Consider the following 25,954-nt stretch of genomic DNA (forward strand, 5'->3'; position numbering starts at 1 on the left):
GAACCAAGTTTTCTAGAGCTTTAAGATCTGTTCATTTAAAAAGCCTCACGCTTAGCCCAGTTTTCTGAGTTCTTTACTGGCTTTTAAAGGGTTTTCAGGAACTGGGGATGCCCAATTCCCCTTTTTTGTATGCTTCAGGTGTATTAAGTGATACCAGAAAAGCATCATGTCCTGGCCGGGTACTACTCATATACACACAGAGTTCTGGTTGAATTCTTTGGCCATCCTGAAATAGAGTATAGGACAATGAAAAGGTCCCTAGGCATCTTAAGACATGGAACTACTGCTCCCCAACCCCAAATTTTGGATCCCTGGGCTTTCCAGATGATGTTAAGGAAGAGAACGTAATGGACTTTGAGTCAGGAATGCTGGTATATTGTTTTATCTCTGTCCCTTTAGGTCATGCCACTTCTCTTTCCATTTTCTTATTTGAACAACAGAGACAGTACTCCCCACCTCACAGGAGTAGTGTTGACACCACCTGAGTGGGGAACCCATCCAAGTCAGCCACAAATAAAAACTCACGCCTCGAGACCTGTACCCTCACCTACCTCTGAAGGTGTCTAAGTTGAATGTCTGCAGTAACAGGTTGACAGCTCTTTTATCTGGACTCTTCTTACTTGGGGAAGTGGGAAGGGACACTGTGGCCTGAGACAGGGGACAGAAGATCAGAAAAACAAAGTTCAAAGGCCTAGAACTTAATGATGATTTTGGTAGTGACAGATCTTTAAGTTCTGCCCAGGAACTACATGTTGGTCATATTGCAGATTGTTTTCTTTGATACTCACCCATCTAGAAGTACAGAAGTACTGGGTCTTCTTTGATGTGAGCAGTATCTTCTGCTAAGCTTGGAGGAACATTGCATATCTGGGTTACAGCTCTGGTCGCCTCCAGCAGACCCTGGTCTAGAGTCTTAATAAGGCATCTGAGTTTATTCACATGTAGGGAGAGGAGGATGGTGTGTATATGTATTTCTCCTTAACTTGTTGTGTGGGCTATTAAAGGTCCCACCCTTCTCTGTATTGATTCTCCTTTGCTACTTAAACATAACATATCCCACCAAATGCTCTGCAGCTTTTAGTGGATAAAAAGATACTGAAACGGAAAGACTTTAGAAAAAATAGATGACCCCCTATTAAATGAAGGAAGCGAAGTGATTAGCACCAATCACTTCACCAAAGGGGTAGGGGGATTGTTCACCAAATATCAGAGAGGAGCATTATATTGCGCACACATATGCATGACTTGGAGCTCATTAGGAAAAAGAAGAGTCGAGTAGAAAAGACCAGGAACTCCCAATGAACAAACCTCCTTCTCCCAAATCCTGTTCATAGGAACATTTTATACAGTGAAAGGAGATATCCATATATGAGTGATTTGCCCCTTTTTTGGGTGCCTTGAACAGCAAGAAATATATGCCATGATTCCAGGAACTTGGCTGAGGAGGGTGGACAAGTACAGAGACATAAGGCAGAATTTGGGGACCCGGGTACAAGGGTGCGAGAGGGAGCAAACTGAAAGGAACTTTGATGGGAATTGCAAATGGTGCCACACCTAAAATGATTGAATTATGGATTCCCAAGACACTGGTTTATATAGCAAGAAAATGACATTTTATGCAGGGCATTCCCAGCCTCATGCTCTGTATCTGGCCCAGATATTGGGGGTCCTTAATGGTTTGCTTGAGGGGCACCTAGGAGGTACCTCCCAGGATTCCTGCCACTCTTGGTTCTGGATTATGCAGGTGGGTCTGCAGAAAGCAATGCAGAATTTAAGACAACAGTGCTTGCTCTCACTCGCTCTCTCTCTCTCTCCCTCTCTCTCTTCTTCTCCCTTTCTCTTCCTCCCTCTCTCCTCCAAGCCCAAAAGGTTTTTCATCCAAAATTCCTCTTTCAGAGCTAGGTCTTAATACCTGATTGGGGAAAACAGAAATGGACTACACTGAGTGCCTACTGTGTGCCACACACTGTGAAGGTGTTTATATGTGTCATCTAATTCCATCCTCACAGCCGAGGTGCCAAGAAAATATGGGTAAACTGAGTCTATAGAGGTCATAGGATTTTCCCAGTGTTACAAAGCTGGTGTATTTTGAAGTCAGGATACGATTCCACATCTGCCTGAGCGCGATATCTGTGAACATTCCTCCGCTACCCAAATTTTTATAGGCACTAGAGGACTGATTCCTGCCCAATATCTCCCCATTTATACTACCATGCCCTACAGGATTTGAGGAAATTGACACTCATCCTCTGTTGAGTTTCACATGTTTATTTCAAAAAACTAATTCTCTCTCTCTCTTAATGTATATATACACATACATGTATGTATGTGTATGTATGTATGTATGTATGTATTTATTTATACTTAAAATATCTACTTACTCTTTCATCCACAATTTCTACTTCTCTTACATCAGTCTAAAATTAAGGCAACCAACCGAATGAGAGAAGAGATGCCTCTAATAAGGGGTATCTCTAATAAGGGGTAATAAGGGGTAATAATGATACCTCTAATAAGGGGCTAATATCCAAAATATACAAAGAACTCACACAACTCAACAACACAAACAAACAAAACAAAAAATAAATGGGCAGAGAACCCAAACAGACACTTTTCCCAAGACACGTTACAAATGTCCAATAGATATATGAAAAGATGCTCAGCTTCACTAGATATAAGGGAAGTGCACATCAAAACCACAGTGAGATACCACTTCATACCTGTTAGGATGTTATCAACAAGACCAGAAACAAGTGTTGGAGAGAAAGCGGAGAAAAAGGAATCCTCATACATTTCTGGTGGGAATGTAAATTGGTGCAGCCACTATAGAAAACGGTATGATATGTTCTCAAAAAATTAAGAATAGAGCTACCGTATGACCCAGCAATCTCTCTTCTGGGTATCTAACAAAAATATTTGAAAACATTTATTCATAAACATATATGTTCTCCTGTGTTCATCACAGCATTATTCACAGTAGCCAAGATGTGGAAACAACCTAAGTGTCCCTCAATGGACAATTGGATGAAGAACATGTAGTACATATATACAATGGAATACTACTCAGTCATAAGAAAGGATGAAATACTGCCGTTTTCGACAACATGGGTAGATCTTGAGAGTGTCGTGCTAAGCAAGGTAAGTCAGATGCAAAAGTACAAGAACCATATGATTTCACTCACATGTGAGATATAAAACAAAAAGCAACGAATGAACAAACAAGACCAACAAACAAACTCGTAGACACAGATAACAGTATGTGGAACCAGGGGGAGGGGAGAGTGAGGGGAGAATGAAGAGGAGAGAGAGAGTCAAATATCTGGTGACAGAAGGAGACTAGACTTTGGATAGTGAGCACTCAGTGCAATACGCAGATGATGTATTATAGAACTGAACACTTGAAGCTCTTATAACTATGAACCCAAGTTACCACAATAAATTAAATTTTTTAAAAAGTAAGGATTTATGAATAAAAATGCTCAACATGATATTGTCTAGTTAATAAGTAATTAGTACAACACAAATGCTTGGCAAAGGTATTTATTTTAAGTGAGAGATGTACAATTAAGGACATCGATGTTTTGTGAAATATTTACATGATTAAATGAAGGCGGGACAAGATGGGCAACAAAAGATAAGTAATTCAAAAATGCGAGAAAACAAAGGATTTCTTGCATTAAATACACGAAGAAACTAAAAAGATAATGGTGCTGACTCTTGAACAATGTGAGGGGTAGGGACACCAGCCCCCCCCAGTCAAAATCTGCTTATAACTCTGGATCCCCCAAGACTTAATTTAATCATCCGTTCCCATCTGCAGATTCAACCAGGTTGGGAAATGGAAAACACTGTTTTCCATCCATTGTTGCTGAAAGCCACGGATGTTAAACCCAAAGATACCCAAGGGCCAACAGTATTTGCTGAAAAAAATCCAAGTATAAGTGGACCCATGCAATTTGAACCCATGTTATTCAAGGATCAATTGTACGAGACACAAATTAATTCTACACACTGAGATTATTATTTTTTAATTATATTATTCTTTTTATCCATTCATTATTTGGTAATTAGAAAATAGAAATAGATTAAATTTTTCAGGGGAAAAAAATCTATTTACAAAAGGAGAGGCTACTTATGTGAGAGGAGGAGCCATCTCTGCAGGAGGCCCACACGGAACAGGCCATGGAAGGGGCAGGTGCAGGGGAGGAAATAAGGACTCCTTGCCCAGCCCTGGCCTACCCAGTGAGGCAGGAGGAGCCCAGAATAACCTGTGCTTTCTTTCTTCCATCCTCACACCAACTCTCCAGCGAAGCCTGTGCCAGACTTTAGAGCTCACTGCTATGGCCAGACTCATGTCAGCCCAGACTCTGCTGCCCATCCTGCTTCTCTGTGCGCTGCTGCTGCAGGCCCATGGAGGGTGGCTTTTCAGGAAGACGAAAAGTAGGTGATGGGCTGGAGGGCAGGATGGGGAGCAGGGAGTGGAGCTATGTCTAGCTACAGAGGATCTAGGAATTAGAACCTTTCAGTACATCCTGCTCTGACCGCAGCTACTATGAAGACTCTGGGTCCTCCCCAACCATGGCCCTACAGCCCCTTTACCGGGCCTTGAAACTAGTGATGGGGGTGGAGGGGAACCTACATTTTTTTAGCCTCTGTTCTAAAAATCCAGAGACATATGGTACGTACAATAGTGAAAGGGCCACAACGCTGAGGATCAGATGAGAAAACAGAACAACTCTTCTTTGATTTATGCACATACGTGACAGGTCAACAGCCAGAGGTGTTAATGGGAATAGGTGCAGAACGAAAGGATATTGGGAAATTAAATTTTGGGGTGTGCAGGGTCAGGTTACAATTATCATCAGGGGAACCTGGATGGTGGCTGTGGAAGAGAAATATTGAAAGTGCTCTTTCCTGGGAAGGTGCAGAAAAACTGGACAGTGACAGTGACAAGAGGAAAGAGAGGGCGGAGAGGCAAGTTTGTCTTCCTCTCCGGACCCTGCAAATTCTGGAGAGTGGGGAGAGTTTGCAGATGTCTCAGACTGTGCTGAGTTTTCAGGGTCAGAGTTTAGATTCTATGGGGTGACTTCACCAAGGCCAAGACTAATATGAGACACAGGGTCCTGGCCACAGGAGTGTGGAGAAGGTTCAGGATGCTCAGGCATTGAGATTAGGGGAAGATAGTGAGATGGAGGGATGAATTTAAGACACCACAGATCACCAAGATTTGGTGAGAGGCAGAAAATAAGTTCCCTGAAAAGTGTGAGTGTAATAAGTGGGACTGTGTCTGGGGTCACAGAGGATGCTATGCCCTTGAAAGAGGTGGTCTGTGGAGGCTTATTCCATTGTCCCTCCTCCTGCTCTGTTTCAGCTATAGTAGTGTCCACAGAAGTCAAGCCGTGTGTGAAGAAAGTCAAGCCACATCTGTGCAAATTCAACTGTGAAAATTACCAGTCATGTCAAGCAAATAATATATGCTGTTCAACCTACTGTGGGAACGTTTGCATGAACATCCTGTGAGTGGGAGAGGGGCCTGGGCTGTGCATCCTGCTCCCGCAAGCCTCTATGTATGACTGCGCCTGCGGCCAAAGCACGAGGACCTCAAATCCCAGGCCCCGGGGGACCAACCGCAATGTCACCCTCCCCACTGTCTGAACTTCTTGTTCCTGTCGAATAAACCAGGACAAACGGCAGGGACCTGCCTATTTGCCTCCCAGTGCTGTGGTCATTGAGAACCCCGTGTGTACCCCAGAGTGTCCCCGCCTCTCGGGGGCCCAGTCCCTGAGTCCCCTCCTTTGTCACGTTTCTCTGCCCTCTCTCCCTTGGCCCACGTGCCCCTGCCAGCCCCCAGACGCTCAGCCCTTTCGTTGCTCTGCTCACTGAGCCAGCACTTCCAGGGGCAGAAACCACGCATGCGTGGCATCCCCCAGGGCCAATAAGAACACTCCTCACCCTGGAGTCAGCAGGGCCAAGTGAACCGTGAGACAGGTGGAAGCCAGACCCCGGGGCACAGACCCCGGGGCACAGAGTAGGAGGTCCCCAAGGAGGCCTCTTCTTCAATTTGACCCACCTCTGTCTCTCTCTCTCTCTCTCCATTCTCCTTGTAAAATTCACGTAACTCTCTCTTTACAAAGAAGAAAACGAATCCCAGAGAAGTTAAGCGACTTGCCCAAGACCAGAGAGAGTGAGAGGCCATTCACTAGAGGATGGTGAACTAGATGCAGCTAGAGGAGGATGAACTCTCTGTGTGCTCACTTCTCTTCCATTACAGAGACCAGAGCATGGAAGAGGGTGCCTGTGCTAACTGCAAACTTCCCCCACTCCATCCTCTACCAAGATGGCTGCTCTCACCATGGGGCCCGGAACTGGGCGTCAGGACCTGAGACTGCAGTGCCTTCCATTAACTGACTGGTTCCTACCTTTCCTCATTCTCTCTCTACTTTTTTATTTTTTAATCTAGAGGGGAGCCACGTGAGGGGCGAACAGGTGGTTCATGATGATGCTGATAAGGAGTAGTTGGCACAGGATGGCCATGGGTCTTGCCCACGGTCTCATGGTGAGCCAGTGAGAGTTAACCACTGGATGCAGGCCCCCCCACTACTCTGTGGAATCGCGACTCCTCTGAAATGGTCCTGGGGCTAGATCCAGGGACTAAGTCATGTGTGGCCAATCGGGAAGTGGAGTCAGGTTGAAGAACTCAGGCAGGCAGGCCCTGCTGGAGGCACGTGTGCAGTGTTCTGCTCCAGTCCTGTGTTTCCTGCTGGGCAGCAATGAAGGAGACGTCAGAGGAGGGAATCTGCCTCCATCAGGCCAGAGCCTCTGACCCACCTCAGAAGCACGACAGGGCTCCTGGTGTAGGAGTATCTTCTCCACCTCTATCAGAGCTGCCCTTGGACAGGGGGGACTTAGGAAAGACATCATGACCGACCACCAGCACAGACCTCATCAGAGGGAGGTAGGTGGTAAGGCTGTGCTCCACAGGAGTTCTTGTTTGGTGCTTCCTCAGATGCCTCACTCTCCATGCATCTTCCCAGTGCTTGGCCACGCCCCAGACACCCCAAGAAAGACGATTAAGAGAGGCAGAGCTATCTGCCAGGGCCCACATAGGGAATGGCCTCCCACGGCCCCAAGTTCAGTGCTCCCTACCACATGGGTACACTATGGGTGCCAGGCTGACCTATTCCTCGCCCCCGGCATGAACACCATGGACCATGGGTTATTCTGGAAACAGTTGTTCTTCTCTCTTGAGATAACTGGTGTCCTGACCTGTGTTCCAGAGAGCTCTCTGGACCCAGCCCCAACTCCACCCAGCCCCCTAGAACTCAGAGGCTACACCTCGAATGCTGGGAGGAGTGCGCGCCTGGACATCATTGCATGTTCTGTCTTTATTGGCACAACTGTGTGCCTCCCTATTAAGTAGAGTAAAGGAGCGAAGACCCCTGGAAGACCTTGAATCTCATGGAGGTGGAGGAAGAAGCAAATGTAAATTCTGCCATGACCTGGGTTTCGAAAATGTCAAGTCCCAGCCTGCAGAGGATTTCAATCAGGGCTGGTCTGTTTGTGACCAAACACTTAGTCCCATGGTTGCCATGGCTTTTGAATGATTTTTTCTCTTCTCATGCTCCAGACCTACTCCTACCAAATTCATCCTTTCTATTCCTATTGATCCAGATAATCAGAAGTAGCTTTCTCATACGTATCAACTCAGCAATATACCTTCACTCTCTTACCCCAGGACTAAGTTATCTCCTTGGCTCTCTGAAGAGACTTTGATCACTTGTTATCCCTCAGATTATCATTGCCACTCCATCACACTGATTTCAATTAGAGCTGGTCAGTTTGTGACAAAACAGCTTTATAGCTGGCTTTTTGTATTATTTGTTCTCATGTTACAGACTTGCTCCCTCTCTGTGTCAATGCAGATGGGAGGACTCCAGAAATATCCTCCTATTTTGTACATTGTCATGTCAGTCAATTTTTGCCTTTTTTCAATTCTTTGGCTGCCCCCAATGCTCACATGGGTTCATACTGATGTCTTCACCAGCAAAGTGTGTCCCACCTGACATCTGGTAACTATCTGTGTTGTAACAAACCTAGAATGCCTAATTAAGAAGCTACAGAAAGTTATCTGGAATGCAAGGGGTGAATTTAGGTACTGAGTGTATTATCTACCATCAAGAAAGACACACGGGCCCCAAATAAAATAAGAATAGGCAGGACATGCAGGACTCAAGGAAGATTCTGTCCAGAGGAAGTTGTTCCTAAGTTTAAAATTCTACCATTAAAATTACATTCTTTAGGAGTGTAGCCATCAGTAATGTAGTGTCCAGTGTCTTAGCTTGGGTCTTCCTGGATTTCACTTCCTGGAAATCATTAGTGAGAGGATGTGAGGAGGTAGAAGTAGGAATCTCAGTTAGAGGGCACCAAACATTCATTTTCAAGGTGATTCTGGGTCATCGTTGCTGGGTGTATGATGATCCTTTTTCATGTTGAATCAGATTTTCTTTTATTTATGGAAAGTTTTTTGGATTCCATTTTTTAACATTACTTTAAAAAAAAAACTTCAATTATATATATTTAGATTTTCTTTGCCCATCTTCTTTATTAATCTTTTCATCTCTTGTTTTTACTTTTTGCATTTTATTTTTGGTCTTTTGGTTTCTTTCATTCTTTTTCGCAAAATCTCTTATAATTTATATTGTCTCGAGTATCTTGTAATAATCTTTACTTCTGAGATGAATTTTATCTCTTTCTTCAAGTTTTTATGTTTTATCAATCCCTTACTTCATACCTTCCTGTTTTCTTCCTACTTAAATGCTATTTTAAAATGTCTGATTGAAGATATTTTTTACATGTTCAAATGTTTGTTTACAGATATTTAATTAAGTTGTGGTGTATTAATTTTTTTTTCTGACTCAAGGTTATTTTGGTGGGAGGATTTTTTTTCAACAGAAATACTTCAATTTCTGTTGTTTTCTTTAATAGTAGTTTTACACTGAAGCTATCTGCTATTTTTCTGCTGTCTTTATAACATTTTATTTTAATAGACCAGCAGTAACAATTTCAAGCTCAAATTGTTCTCAGCTTTGGCCACTGGGAGCTCTTTCATGTCAGTCCTTCTTTCCCCATGATATTGAATTTTGAGCATTTCCTTACTTTCTGATCTTAAAGGATGCCCCAGTCTCATCTCGTATTTTCCAAGCCCAGTACCAGAACCAGCCATTTCTCTAAGAAACGTTGGCTCATTAATTGAAAAATGGTATTTAGAAACCAAGATCTGGGCTCTTGGTGTGCTTATTGCTACTGTCGTGTCACCGCTTCCTGGGCCATTTCTGGTATAGCTAGAAAATATAGGTATGTAGAACTAACCCATGTACACAGATGTGTCTATATTTCTGCATCCGCTTATCTGTATATAGATTAAGCTAAACTCAAGTTCATATTGATGTCTCTGACTCTAACCCAGGGCCCCAGAGTTCATATCAGCATTCTCCCTTTGCTTATTTCTAACTTCTTTTCCATGACAGTTAGAAACCTGGCTCCTATCATCGTCTAGTTGTTCACTTATTGTTTCAATTTTGTACACATGTAAAGTAGTTTCAGAATTGTTTACCCACATCCTGTGAGAAACCAACTTACTACCTGCCCTCTGAAAAAACTGAATGAGAGGGTTGCTTGCCAATTACCCATGTTAAAATGGCTTGTGAGAAATAAACTTCTATTCTGTGAAGGCCATGAGACTAGCTATCTGTTCTAAAGTATGAGATGGGGAAGGAAGCATTGGACGCTTATGTACACTGTAGGATGGGGACAATATTGGGGGTTACAAGGACAATCAAGGGTAGAGGAATGGAGTAGAAAAAAAGCCAAAGGTTATTGTTTGTAAATAAGTTTACTTGTCAAGGATTTGTTCCTGTACAGCCCTCAGTGAGAATAGTGTCCCAGGTGAGAGGTTAGGGTTTTAGATGTCTTGCATTGGTTTTCTGCAAGAGAGAAAGGTTAGAAGCTTAGAGGTTGGGAAACTCTGAGAAACATTCATTCATTTCCAAGCTTAATATTACCCATCCTGCCAGACCACAAGACAGGAATACTTTATGTCACAATGGGAACTGTTCACTTCTGAGTGAGGGGTGGTGGTACTGGTTGATTGAACAGAGAAAGGTAGAGATTTGAGGACTGGCTGAGCCGAAAGGGCTCATGGAAAGTACCGACTATGGAGGCAATGGTTAGTAATCTGGACAAAAATAAGGAAAAGAGCAAACTGTGGTGTAATATAATGAGAACAGCACAGGCATTGATTATATAATGAAAGAAGCAATGTGTCCCTAAGCTAATTTCTTGGTTTATTTGCTAGTGAATTGCTTTCTAGGTTTAGGGGACATTGTTTTCTGCTATTTTTGTGCCTAGGGTTTGGGATACATCAGTCTTCTGTTTATGAATAACAGCACTTGAGAAGAGGCTGAGAATCAGTGACAACACCTGGCCAAGGGCACACCTCCCAACTCACTATAGGTTTCCAACAGATGTTTCCACAATAGGTCCAACAGCATGTGCGATTCATGTTTCCACATTTCAAGGTGGTACTACACTTCTTGGCACAGTCCCGGATATTTGGACTTCCCCAGCACTCCTCAATGAGTCTTTCATCCCCTGAAATTGAGATGAGATGGAAGAGGCTGACAAGCGTGGGAAGGGAAGCCCTTCATAAGCTTAACAGCCCCTCTGAGAATCTGAGCCTCAAGTACCCACCAAGATATCTATCTGCCTTATAAGAAACCCCACTTCCTGAGCCTCCTCATTATATCTTCACTGATCTCTTTGCCTTCTCTGCTCCCATAGGTCCTACTCTTATTGCAGGTCTTTGGGTTTTCTTTGAGCATCCTAGAAATAGGACCCAGTGAACTTCCAGCCTTCATGTGCTTTCTATAAAATCTACATTTATATAACAGGAGATCTCAGGGCCTGAGATATCCTCTAGCCTCATTACCACACCTATTTCATAGTGTGGGAAGCTAGACCAGGAAGAGTAAGGAATAGGTTTTCTCTCGTCTCCCCAATCCCCCTTTGCTGACCCTGCCTTTATTAACTCAGCTTCTCTAAATTCTTATCTCTCTCACTCAATTTTCTTGGCTCTCTCCATTGATTCCTTTTTCTTATCATGTGGCCCCCAATTTTGCCCCACTAGGGACTCATCTCATCTCTTTTCCATCTTTTCACATTCTGAAAGATTCTGCCACTAAAACTAAGGGTATATATTAAGAAATATCCTTTTAGTACTCATCAAAGTACACATAGTTAAGATGCAGAGCTTCTGGGAGTATAAGAAGATAAGCAGCTCTGTATTGGTGCTCCGCCATACAAAGTAGCTTGACTTGGGGAAATATTATAACTTTATAACCTATAGAATGTATATAAAAGTAAATAGATACTCATTACCACTTTCAAGGTTGGAAGAGGAAGCATTAAAGGACCTCAACTTGGGAATTTCTTGGATCCCTGTGCATAAAAAGATTGTAATTCTCCAATAGGTGGCCCAGGGAAGGTGGGTCCTGAATCAGATGTGCCAGACAAAATATCCTTTTACTTGTCCAGGAACAAGCACAACAACTCCCCACCTTTTGTCCCCAACCCAGCCTCGTCACCTGGGACTCGATTTTCCTTAAATCCTCCCAGTACAGACAGTAGTGCCATACAGAGGAATGTCATGTGTAGAGATGTCCAGAGCTTCATGATGCCAACCATATGTGTCTGAATATAGATTGTCAGGATGTTTTTCCCTTTCTAGTTGCTGCTAGAGATCAAGAGATACAAATAGAGTTGTGAAGCAAGAGAAAGTTGCTTAGAGAATTTCTTTACATTTTGTCTTCTAATTATTCCTCCTTGCCCTCCACCTCAGCTGAATATTGGCTTTGCTAAAAAATATCTCTCCATCTCACGCTTCAGGCCTCCCTTTAGTAGAAAAACAAAATTATTTTAAAATTTGTTGCCCAGAAGATGGTTAATAATGTAATAAATATGTAAGGGGAAGCGGGGTACTAGATTTAGTGAGGTGACTGCTTTGCAAGTTAGTGGATCTCTGATCACTAGGTTGTACAACTGAAACTGGTATGTTATTGTATGCCAACTATAACTGAAAAAAAAAAACAACCTCATTGAATTGTCTATTATATATCAATACAGCCAGGAAAAACAATTTTTTAAAATGTTTTGTCTTTCCTTGATTAAAAGATCATTCAAGAACAAACTAATCAACAACAGACTCACAAATATAGTGGATAGTTTGGTGATAGACAGAGGGGAGAGGTTTGGGGGGCTGGGAGGATGAGGTGAAGGGTTAAAGAAGTACAAATTAGTAGTCGATAGTTGGTCATGGGGATGGGGAGCATGGCATAAAGAATGCAGTTAGCATTAATATGATGGCTAAGTAGAGGGCCAGGGGAGGGAGGAAGCAATTGGGGGGATCATTTTATGAACTATGTAGACGTCTAACCAATGTACTGTATATTTGAAACTAATTTAAATAAATAAATTTTTTTAAAAGATCATTAAAATTCAGCTTACAAAATTCTCAAAATATAAAAAGATACAAAGAAGACAATGAAATATTTCTTGCAATCCCACTATATTGGAGTGTTAGTCTTTCAAATGTGCATCTATATGGATATGAATTGTTTTTATAAAACTGAAATCGCATGAGGCTTGCTGTTACATATCTTGATTTTTTATTTAAAAATTTGTAATATGATATTAAAATGAAAGTTTTGGCCAAGATCTGTGGGTAAACCCTACAGTGAGCTTGAGAGAGAGAGAAAGAGAAAGATGGCTAAAAAGTGGTTAAGGGACTCTTAAAACCTTTACTTGTTTTAAAGGTGGAAAATGGTCAGGAATTTGACATATGTTCTGGACATCTTTGAGCAGATTTCCTTTAAAGAATGAGGTGCTTTCTTAGTGCAAAGTCTCTTAATTCCAAGTCACCAGAAAGGCTGTCAGGATACCTCCCGTTGAGCTTTGTATGTGCCCCCAAGGGTTTGCAGAGACACAGTAGGTAGATGCCTGAGTCATGCCTGAGAACACAAAAGAATAAGAGGCCAGCTGAAGTGACCTTTATGGCCACAAGAAAGAGGCTACCACTTGCACTAATTTGATAGGGCAAAGAATGCAAGAAACCCAGTGTGGGTTTGTGCTAGATTATTCCAAGCAGGCCGCCTGGGACCTCAGATAAGGAAGTAGAAGGTGAGTGGCCACATCCCTATGGTCTAGGAAAGGAATTGCAATAGACCAGATAGAAAGGAACTGGATTCGGCCATGTTGAGAGAACCTTCCATCAGTTGGATTGGAGAGACACTCAGAGGACCTAGAAAACTACCCACAACAGAGTTCATTTGAAGCAATACTAAGCCCAGAAAGCACATATACGAAAGTACAATACTACCTGCCAAAAAGAGCTATCTGGACCCCCTTACCTCTTCTCCCTCCTCCACCTCCAAAATGGCACTTAGCCAGCTGCAGGAGGAAAGGAGAGAGTGAGGAAACCGACCACTCTCTTCCTCAACTTCAGAGTTTCTACATGTGGGAGAAGCCCACAATTTGAATTCAGGCTTAGGGTTTTGACTATTGCATGGGCCTAGCCGTTTTTATATATTCTAAATCTAGGCAGTGTTTAGAAAAATCAAGTTCTATACCCAAGTTTTCATACAGAGGCAGGAAAAGAAGTAGCTCTTCTGAATAATTTTAAATAAGACAAAGAACAAGCCTTTCAACATATTACCTGTAAAACTCCCCATGAATATTTTCCCAACACACTAGTTACACATATCATTAATATTTTCCTGTTAATCATAAGACACCTGAAACTTTGTGATTTCTCTCTCCTGGGGTAGGGGGCAAATGTCATTGGGAACTTTCTTGAAACTAAAATTTGGTTAAATGCATAATTAGCTCCAGAGCACAGATTTGTCACACTGGGAGTCTTGGGTAAAGGATGCTGCCTATTTCAAACCATACACAGTTGTTGCCAGTTTTTTCTCCACAAAGATTGGTTTATTCTGCCAACAGGATACACATTTTGTCTCACCATAAGAGGGACATTCTCTCCCATTTGATACAATAATGAAGACTGTTCGTATAGTACAGGACAAAGGACAAAAATCTTGGGCACTGGAGTCACAGAGACCTGGGCTTGAAACCCAACCCCAACACATTTAGCTTATTACATATGATTAGCCAACCATCTAATGTCTCAGAGCCTCAGATTCCCCCCATCTGTAACATTGGGGTGATATTAGTATCCACATTGCAAATGTTAAATATGTGAAGCACTGAGCATGGGACTTGGCACACAGAATGCGCAAAATAAATGTTGGCTATTATTATTATTATTAAGCTCAGATTGTTTTCATCTCCAGAGGAGTGAAAGTTATTTAATTTCATTGACTTAGTTGTGATCTTTTTTTAAAAACTATTTAATCTATTTAGAATTAATTCTGGTGAGTGGGTGAGGTTCTATCCTTCATTCATCTGTCCTATATTTATTTGTCTCACAAATACTTATATTAAATGACTACTATAACCCAGGCACTCTTCTAAACACTGAGAATATGGTAATGAACAAAGCTGAGAAAAATCTTCACCTTCATAAAGCTTATAGTTGAATAAACGGGACACACAATAAATAAGATACATAACATAATAATAGATGAAGGTCAATATGAAGGAGAAAAAATAAGAGAGGGTCTAGGATCTGGAACAGTATATAAAATAAATGCTTGCTATTATTCTAGGCAGCTCATTGGTAGTGAGATTTGGGGTTCTGAAGGAGGAGGTTAAGTCTGTTTAAAAAGTACTATTTCACTCCCAAACTAGTGATTCACACTACTAAGCCAAGCAGAAGGGAAGATAAAAGAAGCAAAGACAAAGAAGTTTGGATACCATGAATTATATGGTCACAGTGGAATAACTGTCTCTTTTCCTGCAAGTAACCAATTTTCCCTCAAAGTATTTTTGCTTCAATGTTTTTGATCAAGCAAAAGATAACCTACATGAATTGGCTGAAATCCCTTCAAATGTTCAAAAGCAGGCACAATTACTTAGAGACATTTTAAAAGGTGCAAAACTCTTTAGAAGTGCTAAACTTATTCTATTTTTGGTATATGAAAAAAAAATAAAATAGAAAAATAAAATTTAAGGCACATGAACCCTTAAATGGGTTGCTTTTAACTTTTTAAATACTATTATTTGGAAATAATGTTGAAGTTACAAGAGTAAGAATGGTACACAGAGCGTTTGAATATCATTTGCTCAGATTCACCTGTTTTAAGAATTTTCTCCTAATTATCTTCTCTCTCTCTCTCTCTCTCTCTCTCTCTCTCTCAAGGGTTGTATATCATGGCCTTTGTTTAGGAATAATACTTCAGTGAGTATTGATAAAAAGAACATTGTCTTACATGACCATAGTTAAACAGTCGACTTCAGTAAATTTAACATTAATACTTTTATCTAACCTACCATCAGTATTCCATTTTATAATTCACCCAATAATGTCCTTTCTCTGTTATGACATTGAAAATTTTGAAGATACAAATACAGCCCATCTTTCCTTTCAATTCAACATTCCTTATTTCGGGTTTGTCTGAAATTTCTTCATAATTAGACTCAGGTTATGCATTGTCAGTGGAAATACTACATAAACAATACAAAGTGCTCTTCTCGGGGTATCACATTTGTAGGGACATGGTGTCCATACATGTCATCTTTCTCTGTCTCAGTTTTCCCATTTGAACAATAAGAACAATAATTTTTTCTATAGAAGAATAGTGTTGGCATGATCCGAGCACCTGGTTTGAATAGGGAACTCAACCAACCAAGCCACAGATGAAAGTGTTCACAGGCTCACACCTCCAGCCCCAGGACTCTGACCTCCACCTACCTCTCAAGATGGTCAAGTTGAAAGTGCTGGTAATTGTTTGACTGATGGTTCTTCTTCCTGGTCTCTGGGAACCACGAAGCCCCTGCACAGGGGGTGGGTAATGAGCAGAACAGATTTCAAAGACTCAGAACGTAATCATAGTTCTGGTTGTGGCAGATCTGTGAGTTCTGCCCCAGGCCATAACATTGTCACTGAATTCCTATTAAAGGAGTACTTTCTTTTCCTTTCTTTTTCCTTTTCTCTTCTTTTTCGTTTTCTTTCTTTCCTTTTTTCTATTTATTTTTTTGTTTGTTTGTTTGTTTGTTTGTTTGTTGCTCCAGGTAATATAGGTAGAAGCAGAACACTATAACAGTGCAGGAGGTTCCACTCCCCCAAAATGCACATTTCTTGGAAGTCCGGGTGATTATGGGGTGGGAGAAAATCCATGTATCTACTTTTCTCTAACATTTGTGTGATGACTTTTGTAACTCCTCATCCATCTCTACATTAACTTCTCCACTGCTAGCATGAGCCTAACAGTACCTTATGGCTGATCATATGGTATCTCAGGGACTCCAAATAGCCAAAATAATCTTGAAAATGAAGAAGAAAGCTGGAAGACTCACAGTTTTTTATTTCAAAACTCAACACAAATCTACAATAATCAAAACAGTGTGATGTATAAAGACAAACATACAGGCAAATGGAATAGAATAGAGAGCCCAAAAGTAAACCTTTGCATACATGATCAAATGATTTTTTTTTAACAAGAGTGCCAAGACTATTCAATGAGGGAAAGAACAGTCTTTTTTTAATAGGCGAGGTAACCCTTGGTTGACCTCACAGATTGCAAGGACCTTGTCAGCTTACAATCCCTTATTTTTTATGTTTCACGCCTACAGCGCCTGGTTTTCCTAGGTGGTCTCCCATCTAAGTACTAACCAGGCCCGACCCTGCTTAGCTTCCGAGATCAGATGGGATTGGGCTTGTTCAGGGTGAAATGGCCATAGACAAGAATAGTCTTTTCAACACAAGGCATTGGGAAAATTGGATATCCATATGCAAAAGAATGAAGTTGAACCATTACCTAAGACTGTATACAAAGATTAAAATAAAATGAATTAAAGACAACTGTAAGACCTAAAACTACAAAACTCTTAGAATAAAACAGTCAAAAGCTTCATGACATTGAATTTGGCAATAATTTGTTGGACATGGCATCAAAGGCATAGGTAACAAAAGAAAAAATAGACAAACTTTATGAAAATTTAAAAATTTTGTGCATCGAAAGATGCTTATCAATAGAGTAAAAAGACAACTCATAAAATGGGAGAAAATGCTTGCAAATCATATATCTGATAAGGCATTACCATCCAGAATACATAGAGAATCCTAAAATTCAACAATAACAACAACAACAACAAAACCCCAAACAACTTGATTTAAAAATGAACAAGGACCTTTTTCCAAAGAAGACATACAAATGACCAATAAACACATTTAAACATGTTCCACATTACTGATTATTTAGGAAATACAAATCAACACTCAATGAGATACCATCTCACACCCATTAGGATGGCTACTATCAAAAAAACAAAATAACAACTGTTGGTGAAGATGTGGAGAAATTGGAAACTTGTACGTTGTTGATGGGAATGAATTAAATAGGTCTGGTAAAGATGGTGGAGTAGGTGAACACTGTGCTCACCTCCTCCCATGACTATATCAAAATTACAACTAAATTATAGAATGATTAACCTGGAGAACCATTTGAAAACTATCTGAACATAAGTTCAATGTCTATGGAAATGAATGTAAAATGGTAGAGCTTCTATGGAAAATGGTATGGTGGTTACTCAAAAGATTAAAAATAGGATTACCATATGATCCAGCAGTACCATTTCTGTGTGTATATCTAAATAATTTAAAAAAGAATAACTAAAAAATAATTGTACACTCACGTTCATAGCATCATTATTTACAACAGCTAAAATATAGACTCAAAAATAAATAAATGAAATAAAATGTGGACTCAATCCCAGTATCCACTGACAGATGAATGGCTAAGCAAAATTCTACACACACACACACACACACACACACACACACACACGTATACACATACAATAGAATATTATCCAGTATTAAAAAAGGAAGGAGAATCTGCAATATGCTACAATGTGGATAAACCTTGAGGACATTATGCCTAGTGAAATAAGCCAGTCACAAAAGACAAATGCTATATGATTCCACTTTTGTGGGATACTTAGAGTAGTGAAAATCATGGACACATGACAGTTCTGGTCAAGATGGCAGCCTAGGTAAAAGCAGATTTTGCCTCCTTCAATGACTGCATTAAAATTACAACCAAATTATAAAACAAACAACCTGGAGAATCATTGTGGCCTAACTGATCATGACACATACATTTGAGGATATAAAGAAAAAGCTACAGCGAGACTGTTAGGAGGGGTGGAGACACCAAGTGGGCTGGTCCCGCACCCATGTGTGGCAGTTGAGCACCAGGAATGAGAGCCCTGCTACAGAAGGCCCTCTGAAAGAACAAGAAGCCCTAGTGTCACACAGGGACTCCTCAGCCCAGGGTTCCAGTCCCAAGAAGAGGAGTTCCTGCAAAATCTGACTATAAAAATCGGTAAGGATTCTGGCCATCTGGGTGAGATGGAAGGAACCTGAAAACCCAGATGTCCCCCTTAAAAGGCTTGCGTACAGACTCACTCGTTCGCAGACACTCGCCCTGGGGTCCAGGAGAGGGTCAGCAGCTCCAGAGGTGCAAGAAATATACAGGGATCAAGTTGTGTGGCGCTACAGTGAGGACTAGAGGGATAGCCACTATTGCTCCTTTGTTGGGCCCCCTCCAGGACAGGCTGCAGATGGGCACCATCTTGCCTGTGTTGACCCCTCCCCACCGCTAGCCAATTCTTAAGCTTCACTGGCCCAATGAGATTAGATTGACCTGCTGTCTCCCTGAGACCCTGCCCTACCCAACCCACAAATTACCCCAGCGGGCCTGTTGCCAGGCAGCCAGTCATGCCTTGCACATTTCCTGGACTGGCAGCAGCCTTCAGCTTGTGCTGCCCACACATTATGGGGCAGACTTTTGGTGGTGGTCCACTGGTGCCAGCCCGGACTGCATGGTTTTTTGGATGGATCTCTGGGGTCTGCAGGCCTAAGGCGGATGGCAGCTTGTCTTGCTGCGATTTGTGACTTTTGCAGGAGACCGCAGGCTCAGCCGTGACAGCAATCTGCATTGGCCTGGTGGAATCGGTTTGCTCCACTGCAGTGGCCGTGTGAAATCTGCGTGCTTTACCCCTGTGACTCTCTGGGTCTCCGCCCCACCCAACTCCCATACAAACCAAAAGCTCTTACGGCTGCGGAGACTTATGGGAAACTTGCAGACAGCCTCAGGCCTTGAGGTTGGTCCTTTTGCTGAGCTGCCCCAGGGCCAATATTGGGGGTAACTGCCCTCAGCTCACAATGGCTGAATAATTAAAGGCAGTGGCTGACCTTGACCTACACAGGAGTCTCTCCCAAGGAGCCCTAGAACGAACACATCCGGAGACTGGTGTCAGACTATGATAGAGCATCACCTGACTAGCCTTATATGCGGCACACCCAAAGGGTGGTCTCAACAGGTACACGAGCCTGCTGAGCTGAATCCCGCTGTGTGGGGTCAGCCCCCACACAGCAGTTATGCCCTGTAGGCATGGCCAGTCCCCACAACCAGTCAGCCCGAGAGTCAGTCCCATCCACTGAGAGTCAATCTCACCCACTGATGGGCTAATAGCAATCATGGATTAGCTGCAACAGAAGAACACACACAACCCATACAAGGAACAGGCCCCGGGGCCCCTGGCACCACTGAGACACATAGGACACCTATTACAAAAGGCCACCTGGCCAAGGCTGGGAGATGTAACAAATCTTACTAATACACAGAGATGAACAGAGGCAACAGGAATGAGAAAACAAAGAAAGATGCTGCAAATGAAACAACAGGAATAACTCCAGAAAAAACTAAACAAAATAGAGGCAAGCAACCTATCAGAGGCAGAGTTCAAAGTACTAGTTTTAAGGATGCTCAAAGAACTTAGGGTAGAAGAGATGATCTCAGTGAGTGTCAGAGGTGGGCAGGGTTGGGGAGCTGAGTCAAAAAAGTAAAAGAATGAAGAAGTACAAATTAGTAATTACAAAACAGTCACGAGGATGTAGAGTAGAGCACAGTAAATATTATCGTAATGGCTGTGTATAGTGCCAGCTGGTGCTAGAGTAATTGAGGGGACCCTTTCATAAATTATATAAATGTCTAGCCATTGTACTGTATATCTGAAACTAATAAAAAATAAACAAAAACGTCACAGAGACACAAAGTTAAATAGTGGTTGCCAGGAGCTGGGGAAGTGGAGAAATGGGAAGTTATTGTGTAGTAGGTATAAATTTTCACTTTTATGTAATGAAGAGTTTTGGAGATGAATAGCGATGATGATTGTACAACGCAGTGAATGCATTAATGCCATCGAAGTGTGCACTCAAAATGGTTAAGGTGTAAATGCCTATCAGCTTAAAATAGACTGTTACAGACATAGATGGATATATGTGAACCTCATAGTAACCATAAACCAAAACCATGCAAAAAATACTCAAAAAAATAAATAGAAGAAAATCCAATCAGAACACTAAAGAAAACCAACAAATCAAAAGAAAAGAGATCAAGAGAAGAAGAAACAGCAAAGAACAAAAACAATTAACAAAATGGCAATAAGCACGTACCTATCAATAATTACCTTAAATATAAATGGACTAAATGCTCCAATCAAAAGACATATAGGGCCACAGAATGGATTTTTAAAAAGTGACCCATCAATATGCTGCTTATAAGAGACTCACTTCAGATCAAAAGATCCACACAGGCTGAAAGTGAAAAGGTGGAGAAAGATATTCCATGCAGATAGAGATGAAAAGAAAGCCAGGGTAGCAATATTCACATGAGACAAAATAGACTTCAAAACAGAGAATGTAAAAAGAGACAAAGAAAGACAGTATATAATTTTAAAGGGATCAATCTAAAAAGAGAATATAACAATTGTAAATATCTATGCATCAAACATAGGAGTACCCAAGTTATAAAGCAAATGTTAATGAACATAAAGGCAGAAATTAACAAGTAATACTATAATATTGGTATTATATTATGATATTATTATACTATATTATAATACTCCACTTACCTAAATAAATAGATCATCCAGACAGAAAATTAATAAGGAAATAATAGCCTTACATGCCACATTAGACCAATTTGACTTGATAGACATTTACAGAGCATTTCATCCCCAAACTGCAGATTACACATTTTTCTCAAGTGCACTTAAAATGTTTTCCAGGACAGATCACATACTAGGCCACAAAAAAAGCCTCAATAAATTCAAGAAGATTGAAATTATATCAAGCATATTTTCTAGCCACATGTTGGCATGAAGCTAGAAATAACTACAAGAAAAAAACTAGATGGATGTGTTTTCTTAAAAGATAGTTCTGTTTTCCTTCTTCAGCCACAGTAGCTGCCAGCCTGCATTTGAAGATGAATTCATTCCTTCTGGGTCTCACTCAGAATTAGCATTGAGTTTGCATTCTTCCCAGAAATAGATAAGAAGAGAATACCCCAAAATGGCATTTATTGATTCCAAAATCCAAAAAGGCCCAGCAAGCATTGTGTCTTCCTACATGGTGGACAGTACGAGGTGCAGCAACTTATCTTATGCCTCAGAAGGACTATGCCCCAGACCACTGGATCTCTGGAAATTTCACCCATGTGGTAAGTTCTGGACTATTATAGGTGTAGCTCCCATCGTCCTGCACGCCTGTGGTAAAGCACCTGGGATATCTGCTATTTTTGTTCCCTACAACCAGTTAAGATAACGTTATCAGTGTGATGGAGTGGCATTGATAATCTGAGGGATAACAAGTGATCAAAGTCTCTTCAGAGAGCCAAGGAGATAACTTAGTCCTGGGGTAAGAGAGTGAAGGTATATTGCTGAGTCGATACGTATGAGAAAGCTACTTCTGATTATCTGGATCAATAGGAATAGAAAGGATGAATTTGGTAGGAGTAGGTCTGGAGCATGAGAAGAGAAAAAATAATTCAAAAGCCATGGCAACCATGGGACTAAGTGTTTGGTCACAAACAGACCAGCCCTGATTGAAATCCTCTGCAGGCTGGGACTTGACATTTTCGAAACCCAGGTCATGGCAGAATTTACATTTGCTTCTTCCTCCACCTCCATGAGATTCAAGGTCTTCCAGGGGTCTTCGCTCCTTTACTCTACTTAATAGGGAGGCACACAGTTGTGCCAATAAAGACAGAACATGCAATGATGTCCAGGCGCGCACTCCTCCCAGCATTCGAGGTGTAGCCTCTGAGTTCTAGGGGGCTGGGTGGAGTTTGGGCTGGGTCCAGAGAGCTCTCTGGAACACAGGTCAGGACACCAGTTATCTCAAGAGAGAAGAACAACTGTTTCCAGAATAACCCATGGTCCATGGTGTTCATGCCGGGGGCGAGGAATAGGTCAGCCTGGCACCCATAGTGTACCCATGTGGTAGGGAGCACTGAACTTGGGGCCGTGGGAGGCCATTCCCTATGTGGGCCCTGGCAGATAGCTCTGCCTCTCTTAATCGTCTTTCTTGGGGTGTCTGGGGCGTGGCCAAGCACTGGGAAGATGCATGGAGAGTGAGGCATCTGAGGAAGCACCAAACAAGAACTCCTGTGGAGCACAGCCTTACCACCTACCTCCCTCTGATGAGGTCTGTGCTGGTGGTCGGTCATGATGTCTTTCCTAAGTCCCCCCTGTCCAAGGGCAGCTCTGATAGAGGTGGAGAAGATACTCCTACACCAGGAGCCCTGTCGTGCTTCTGAGGTGGGTCAGAGGCTCTGGCCTGATGGAGGCAGATTCCCTCCTCTGACGTCTCCTTCATTGCTGCCCAGCAGGAAACACAGGACTGGAGCAGAACACTGCACACGTGCCTCCAGCAGGGCCTGCCTGCCTGAGTTCTTCAACCTGACTCCACTTCCCGATTGGCCACACATGACTTAGTCCCTGGATCTAGCCCCAGGACCATTTCAGAGGAGTCGCGATTCCACAGAGTAGTGGGGGGGCCTGCATCCAGTGGTTAACTCTCACTGGCTCACCATGAGACCGTGGGCAAGACCCATGGCCATCCTGTGCCAACTACTCCTTATCAGCATCATCATGAACCACCTGTTCGCCCCTCACGTGGCTCCCCTCTAGATTAAAAAATAAAAAAGTAGAGAGAGAATGAGGAAAGGTAGGAACCAGTCAGTTAATGGAAGGCACTGCAGTCTCAGGTCCTGACGCCCAGTTCCGGGCCCCATGGTGAGAGCAGCCATCTTGGTAGAGGATGGAGTGGGGGAAGTTTGCATTAGCACAGGCATCCTCTTCCATGCTCTGGTCTCTGTAATGGAAGAGAAGTGAGCACACAGAGAGTTCACCCTCCTCTAGCTGCATCTAGTTCACCATCCTCTAGTGAATGGCCTCTCACTCTCTCTGGTCTTGGGCAAGTCGCTTAACTTCTCTGGGATTCGTTTTCTTCTTTGTAAAGAGAGAGTTACGTGAATTTTACAAGGAGAATGGAGAGAGAGAGAGAGAGACAGAGGTGGGTCAAATTGAAGAAGAGGCCTCCTTGGGGACCTCCTACTCTGTGCCCCGGGGTCTGTGCCCCGGGGTCTGGCTTCCACCTGTCTCACGGTTCACTTGGCCCTGCTGACTCCAGGGTGAGGAGTGTTCTTATTGGCCCTGGGGGATGCCACGCATGCGTGGTTTCTGCCCCTGGAAGCGCTGGCTCAGTGAGCAGAGCAACGAAAGGGCTGAGCGTCTGGGGGCTGGCAGGGGCACGTGGGCCAAGGGAGAGAGGGCAGAGAAACGTGACAAAGGAGGGGGCTCAGGGACTGGGCCCCCGAGAGGCGGGGACACTCTGGGGTACACACGGGGTTCTCAATGACCACAGCACTGGGAGGCAAATAGGCAGGTCCCTGCCGTTTGTCCTGGTTTATTCGACAGGAACAAGAAGTTCAGACAGTGGGGAGGGTGACATTGCGGTTGGTCCCCCGGGGCCTGGGATTTGAGGTCCTCGTGCTTTGGCCGCAGGCGCAGTCATACATAGAGGCTTGCGGGAGCAGGATGCACAGCCCAGGCCCCTCTCCCACTCACAGGATGTTCATGCAAACGTTCCCACAGTAGGTCGAACAGCATGTGGTATTTGAATTTGTACACTTTTGGAAAAACGAACAGTGGTTGTGGCAAACATTTGTACTGGGCCGCTTCTCACAGACCTTGACACCTAAAAGGAGCAGAAGGATCAATGGAATCAGCCTCCACAGGGCAATCCTCTCAACCTCAAAGTTCCCTTATGACCCCAGAACCCAGGTCCCACTCATAACAGTCTTGGGCTTTTCCAGGAACTCACTCTCTGCCTCTCACTCAATCCTGGTGATTGGTTGTATCTTAAATCCATTACCCTCATTTTACCCCAATAGATCTCAGTCAATGCCTGGGCTTCCTGGACCCTCTCCACACTCCTGTGGCCAGGACCCTGTGTCTCATATTAGTCTTGGCCTTGGTGAAGTCACCCCATAGAATCTAAACTCTGACCCTGAAAACTCAGCACAGTCTGAGACATCTGCAAACTCTCCCCACTCTCCAGAATTTGCAGGGTCCGGAGAGGAAGACAAACTTGCCTCTCCGCCCTCTCTTTCCTCTTGTCACTGTCACCGTCCAGTTTTTCTGCACCTTCCCAGGAAAGAGCACTTTCAATATTTCTCTTCCACAGCCACCATCCAGGTTCCCCTGATGATAATTGTAACCTGACCCTGCACACCCCAAAATTTAATTTCCCAATATCCTTTCGTTCTGCACCTATTCCCATTAACACCTCTGGCTGTTGACCTGTCACGTATGTGCATAAATCAAAGAAGAGTTGTTCTGTTTTCTCATCTGATCCTCAGCGCTGTGGCCCTTTCACTATTGTACGTACCATATGTCTCTGGATTTTTAGAACAGAGGCTAAAAAGATATAGGTTCCCCTCCACCCCCATCACTAGTTTCAGGGCCCGGTAAAGGGGCTGTAGGGCCATGGTTGGGGAGGACCCAGAGTCTTCGTAGTAGCTGCGGTCAGAGCAGGATGGGCTGAAAGGTTCTAATTCCTAGATTCTCTGTAGCTGGACACAGCTCCACTCCCCACTCCCCATCTTGCCCTCCAGCCCATCACCTATCTTCCTCTTCTTGTGATACCCTCCATGGGCCTGCAGCAGCAGCGCACAGAGAAGCAGGATGGGCAGCAGAGCCTGGGCTGACATGAGTCCGGCCAGAGCAGTGAGCTCTAAAGTCTGGCACAGGCTTCGCTGGAGAGCTGGTGTGAGGGTGGAGGAAAGAAAGCACAGGTTATTCTGGGCTCCTCCTGCCTCACTGGGCAGGCCAGGGCTGGGCAAGGAGTCCTTACTTCCTCCCCTGCACCTGCCCCTTCCATGGCCGGTTCCATGTGGGCCTCCTGCAGAGATGGCTCCTCCTCTCACATAAGTAACTCTTTTCTTTTGCAAATAGAATTTTTTTCTTGATAGATATAATATTTTCTATATTTAATTACAAACTAAATTACATGGTAAAAAAAGAAAAGAACAAACATTATATTTGTAAAAGGTATGGAAACAAGTCCATTATTGGATGAATGAATAAAGAAGAGGTGGTGTATATATATAGATATAGATTTTATATATATATATATGTATGTGTGTGTGTATATATATATATATATACATAGATAGATAGATAGATGATAGATAGATAGATAGATAGATAGATAGATAGATAGAGATAACAGAATATTATTGAGTCAGGTAAAAGAAGGAAATCTTGCCATTTGTGACAACTTAGATGAAACTTGAGACATATAAGCGAAATAAGTTGGACACACAAAAAAACAAATACTATATAATATCACTTATATGTATAATCTAAA

At 42.7% G+C, this 25,954-nt stretch overlaps 3 protein-coding genes and 1 pseudogene across 3 annotated transcripts; 1 reads left to right on the forward strand and 3 right to left on the reverse strand.

Annotated features, from left to right (window-relative positions):
* The first annotated feature begins 4,352 nt into the window (after positions 1 to 4,352).
* On the forward strand, positions 4,353 to 5,520 carry WFDC10A (WAP four-disulfide core domain 10A). Its single transcript, XM_039863692.1, has 2 exons — positions 4,353 to 4,440; positions 5,381 to 5,520. Exons 1-2 carry the CDS (start codon positions 4,353 to 4,355, stop codon positions 5,518 to 5,520), a joined length of 228 nt encoding a protein of 75 aa, XP_039719626.1.
* Positions 5,521 to 9,953: 4,433 nt separating this feature from the next.
* WFDC11 (WAP four-disulfide core domain 11) lies at positions 9,954 to 11,877 on the reverse strand. The gene is made up of 3 exons (XM_039863725.1): positions 11,585 to 11,877; positions 10,508 to 10,676; positions 9,954 to 9,983 (listed from the first exon to the last, which is right to left on the reverse strand). The coding sequence occupies exons 1-3, from the start codon at positions 11,740 to 11,742 to the stop codon at positions 9,954 to 9,956; spliced, it is 357 nt and encodes a 118-aa protein (XP_039719659.1). The 5' UTR covers positions 11,743 to 11,877.
* A 4,920-nt stretch (positions 11,878 to 16,797) lies between these two features.
* On the reverse strand, positions 16,798 to 16,916 carry LOC120604288 (uncharacterized; annotated as a pseudogene).
* A 7,146-nt stretch (positions 16,917 to 24,062) lies between these two features.
* On the reverse strand, positions 24,063 to 25,295 carry WFDC10B (WAP four-disulfide core domain 10B). Its single transcript, XM_039863693.1, has 2 exons — positions 25,208 to 25,295; positions 24,063 to 24,280 (listed from the first exon to the last, which is right to left on the reverse strand). The coding sequence occupies exons 1-2, from the start codon at positions 25,293 to 25,295 to the stop codon at positions 24,147 to 24,149; spliced, it is 222 nt and encodes a 73-aa protein (XP_039719627.1). The 3' UTR covers positions 24,063 to 24,146.
* Between the last annotated feature and the right edge of the window lie 659 nt (positions 25,296 to 25,954).

Source organism: Pteropus medius, unplaced genomic scaffold (genome assembly GCF_902729225.1).
Source record: "Pteropus medius unplaced genomic scaffold, Ma_sr-lr_union100, whole genome shotgun sequence".
Classification (NCBI taxonomy): domain Eukaryota; kingdom Metazoa; phylum Chordata; class Mammalia; order Chiroptera; family Pteropodidae; genus Pteropus; species Pteropus medius.

Bases quoted from the DNA above. Each gene is read 5' to 3' on its own strand.
- WFDC10A (XM_039863692.1), top strand. From the start codon at position 4,353: ATGTCAGCCCAGACTCTGCTGCCCATCCTGCTTCTCTGTGCGCTGCTG. The intron at 4,441-5,380 runs GTAGGTGATGGG...CAGCTATAGTAG, and splicing joins GCTTTTCAGGAAGACGAAAA to TGTCCACAGAAGTCAAGCCG.
- WFDC11 (XM_039863725.1), bottom strand. From the start codon at position 11,742: ATGGTTGGCATCATGAAGCTCTGGACATCTCTACACATGACATTCCTC. The intron at 10,677-11,584 runs GTAAAAGGATAT...CACGCTTGTCAG, and splicing joins TTGTGCTTGTTCCTGGACAA to CCTCTTCCATCTCATCTCAA. The intron at 9,984-10,507 runs GTGAGTTGGGAG...TCTCTCTTGCAG, and splicing joins ACATCTGTTGGAAACCTATA to AAAACCAATGCAAGACATCT.
- WFDC10B (XM_039863693.1), bottom strand. From the start codon at position 25,295: ATGTCAGCCCAGGCTCTGCTGCCCATCCTGCTTCTCTGTGCGCTGCTG. The intron at 24,281-25,207 runs GTGATGGGCTGG...TGCTCCTTTTAG, and splicing joins TCACAAGAAGAGGAAGATAG to GTGTCAAGGTCTGTGAGAAG.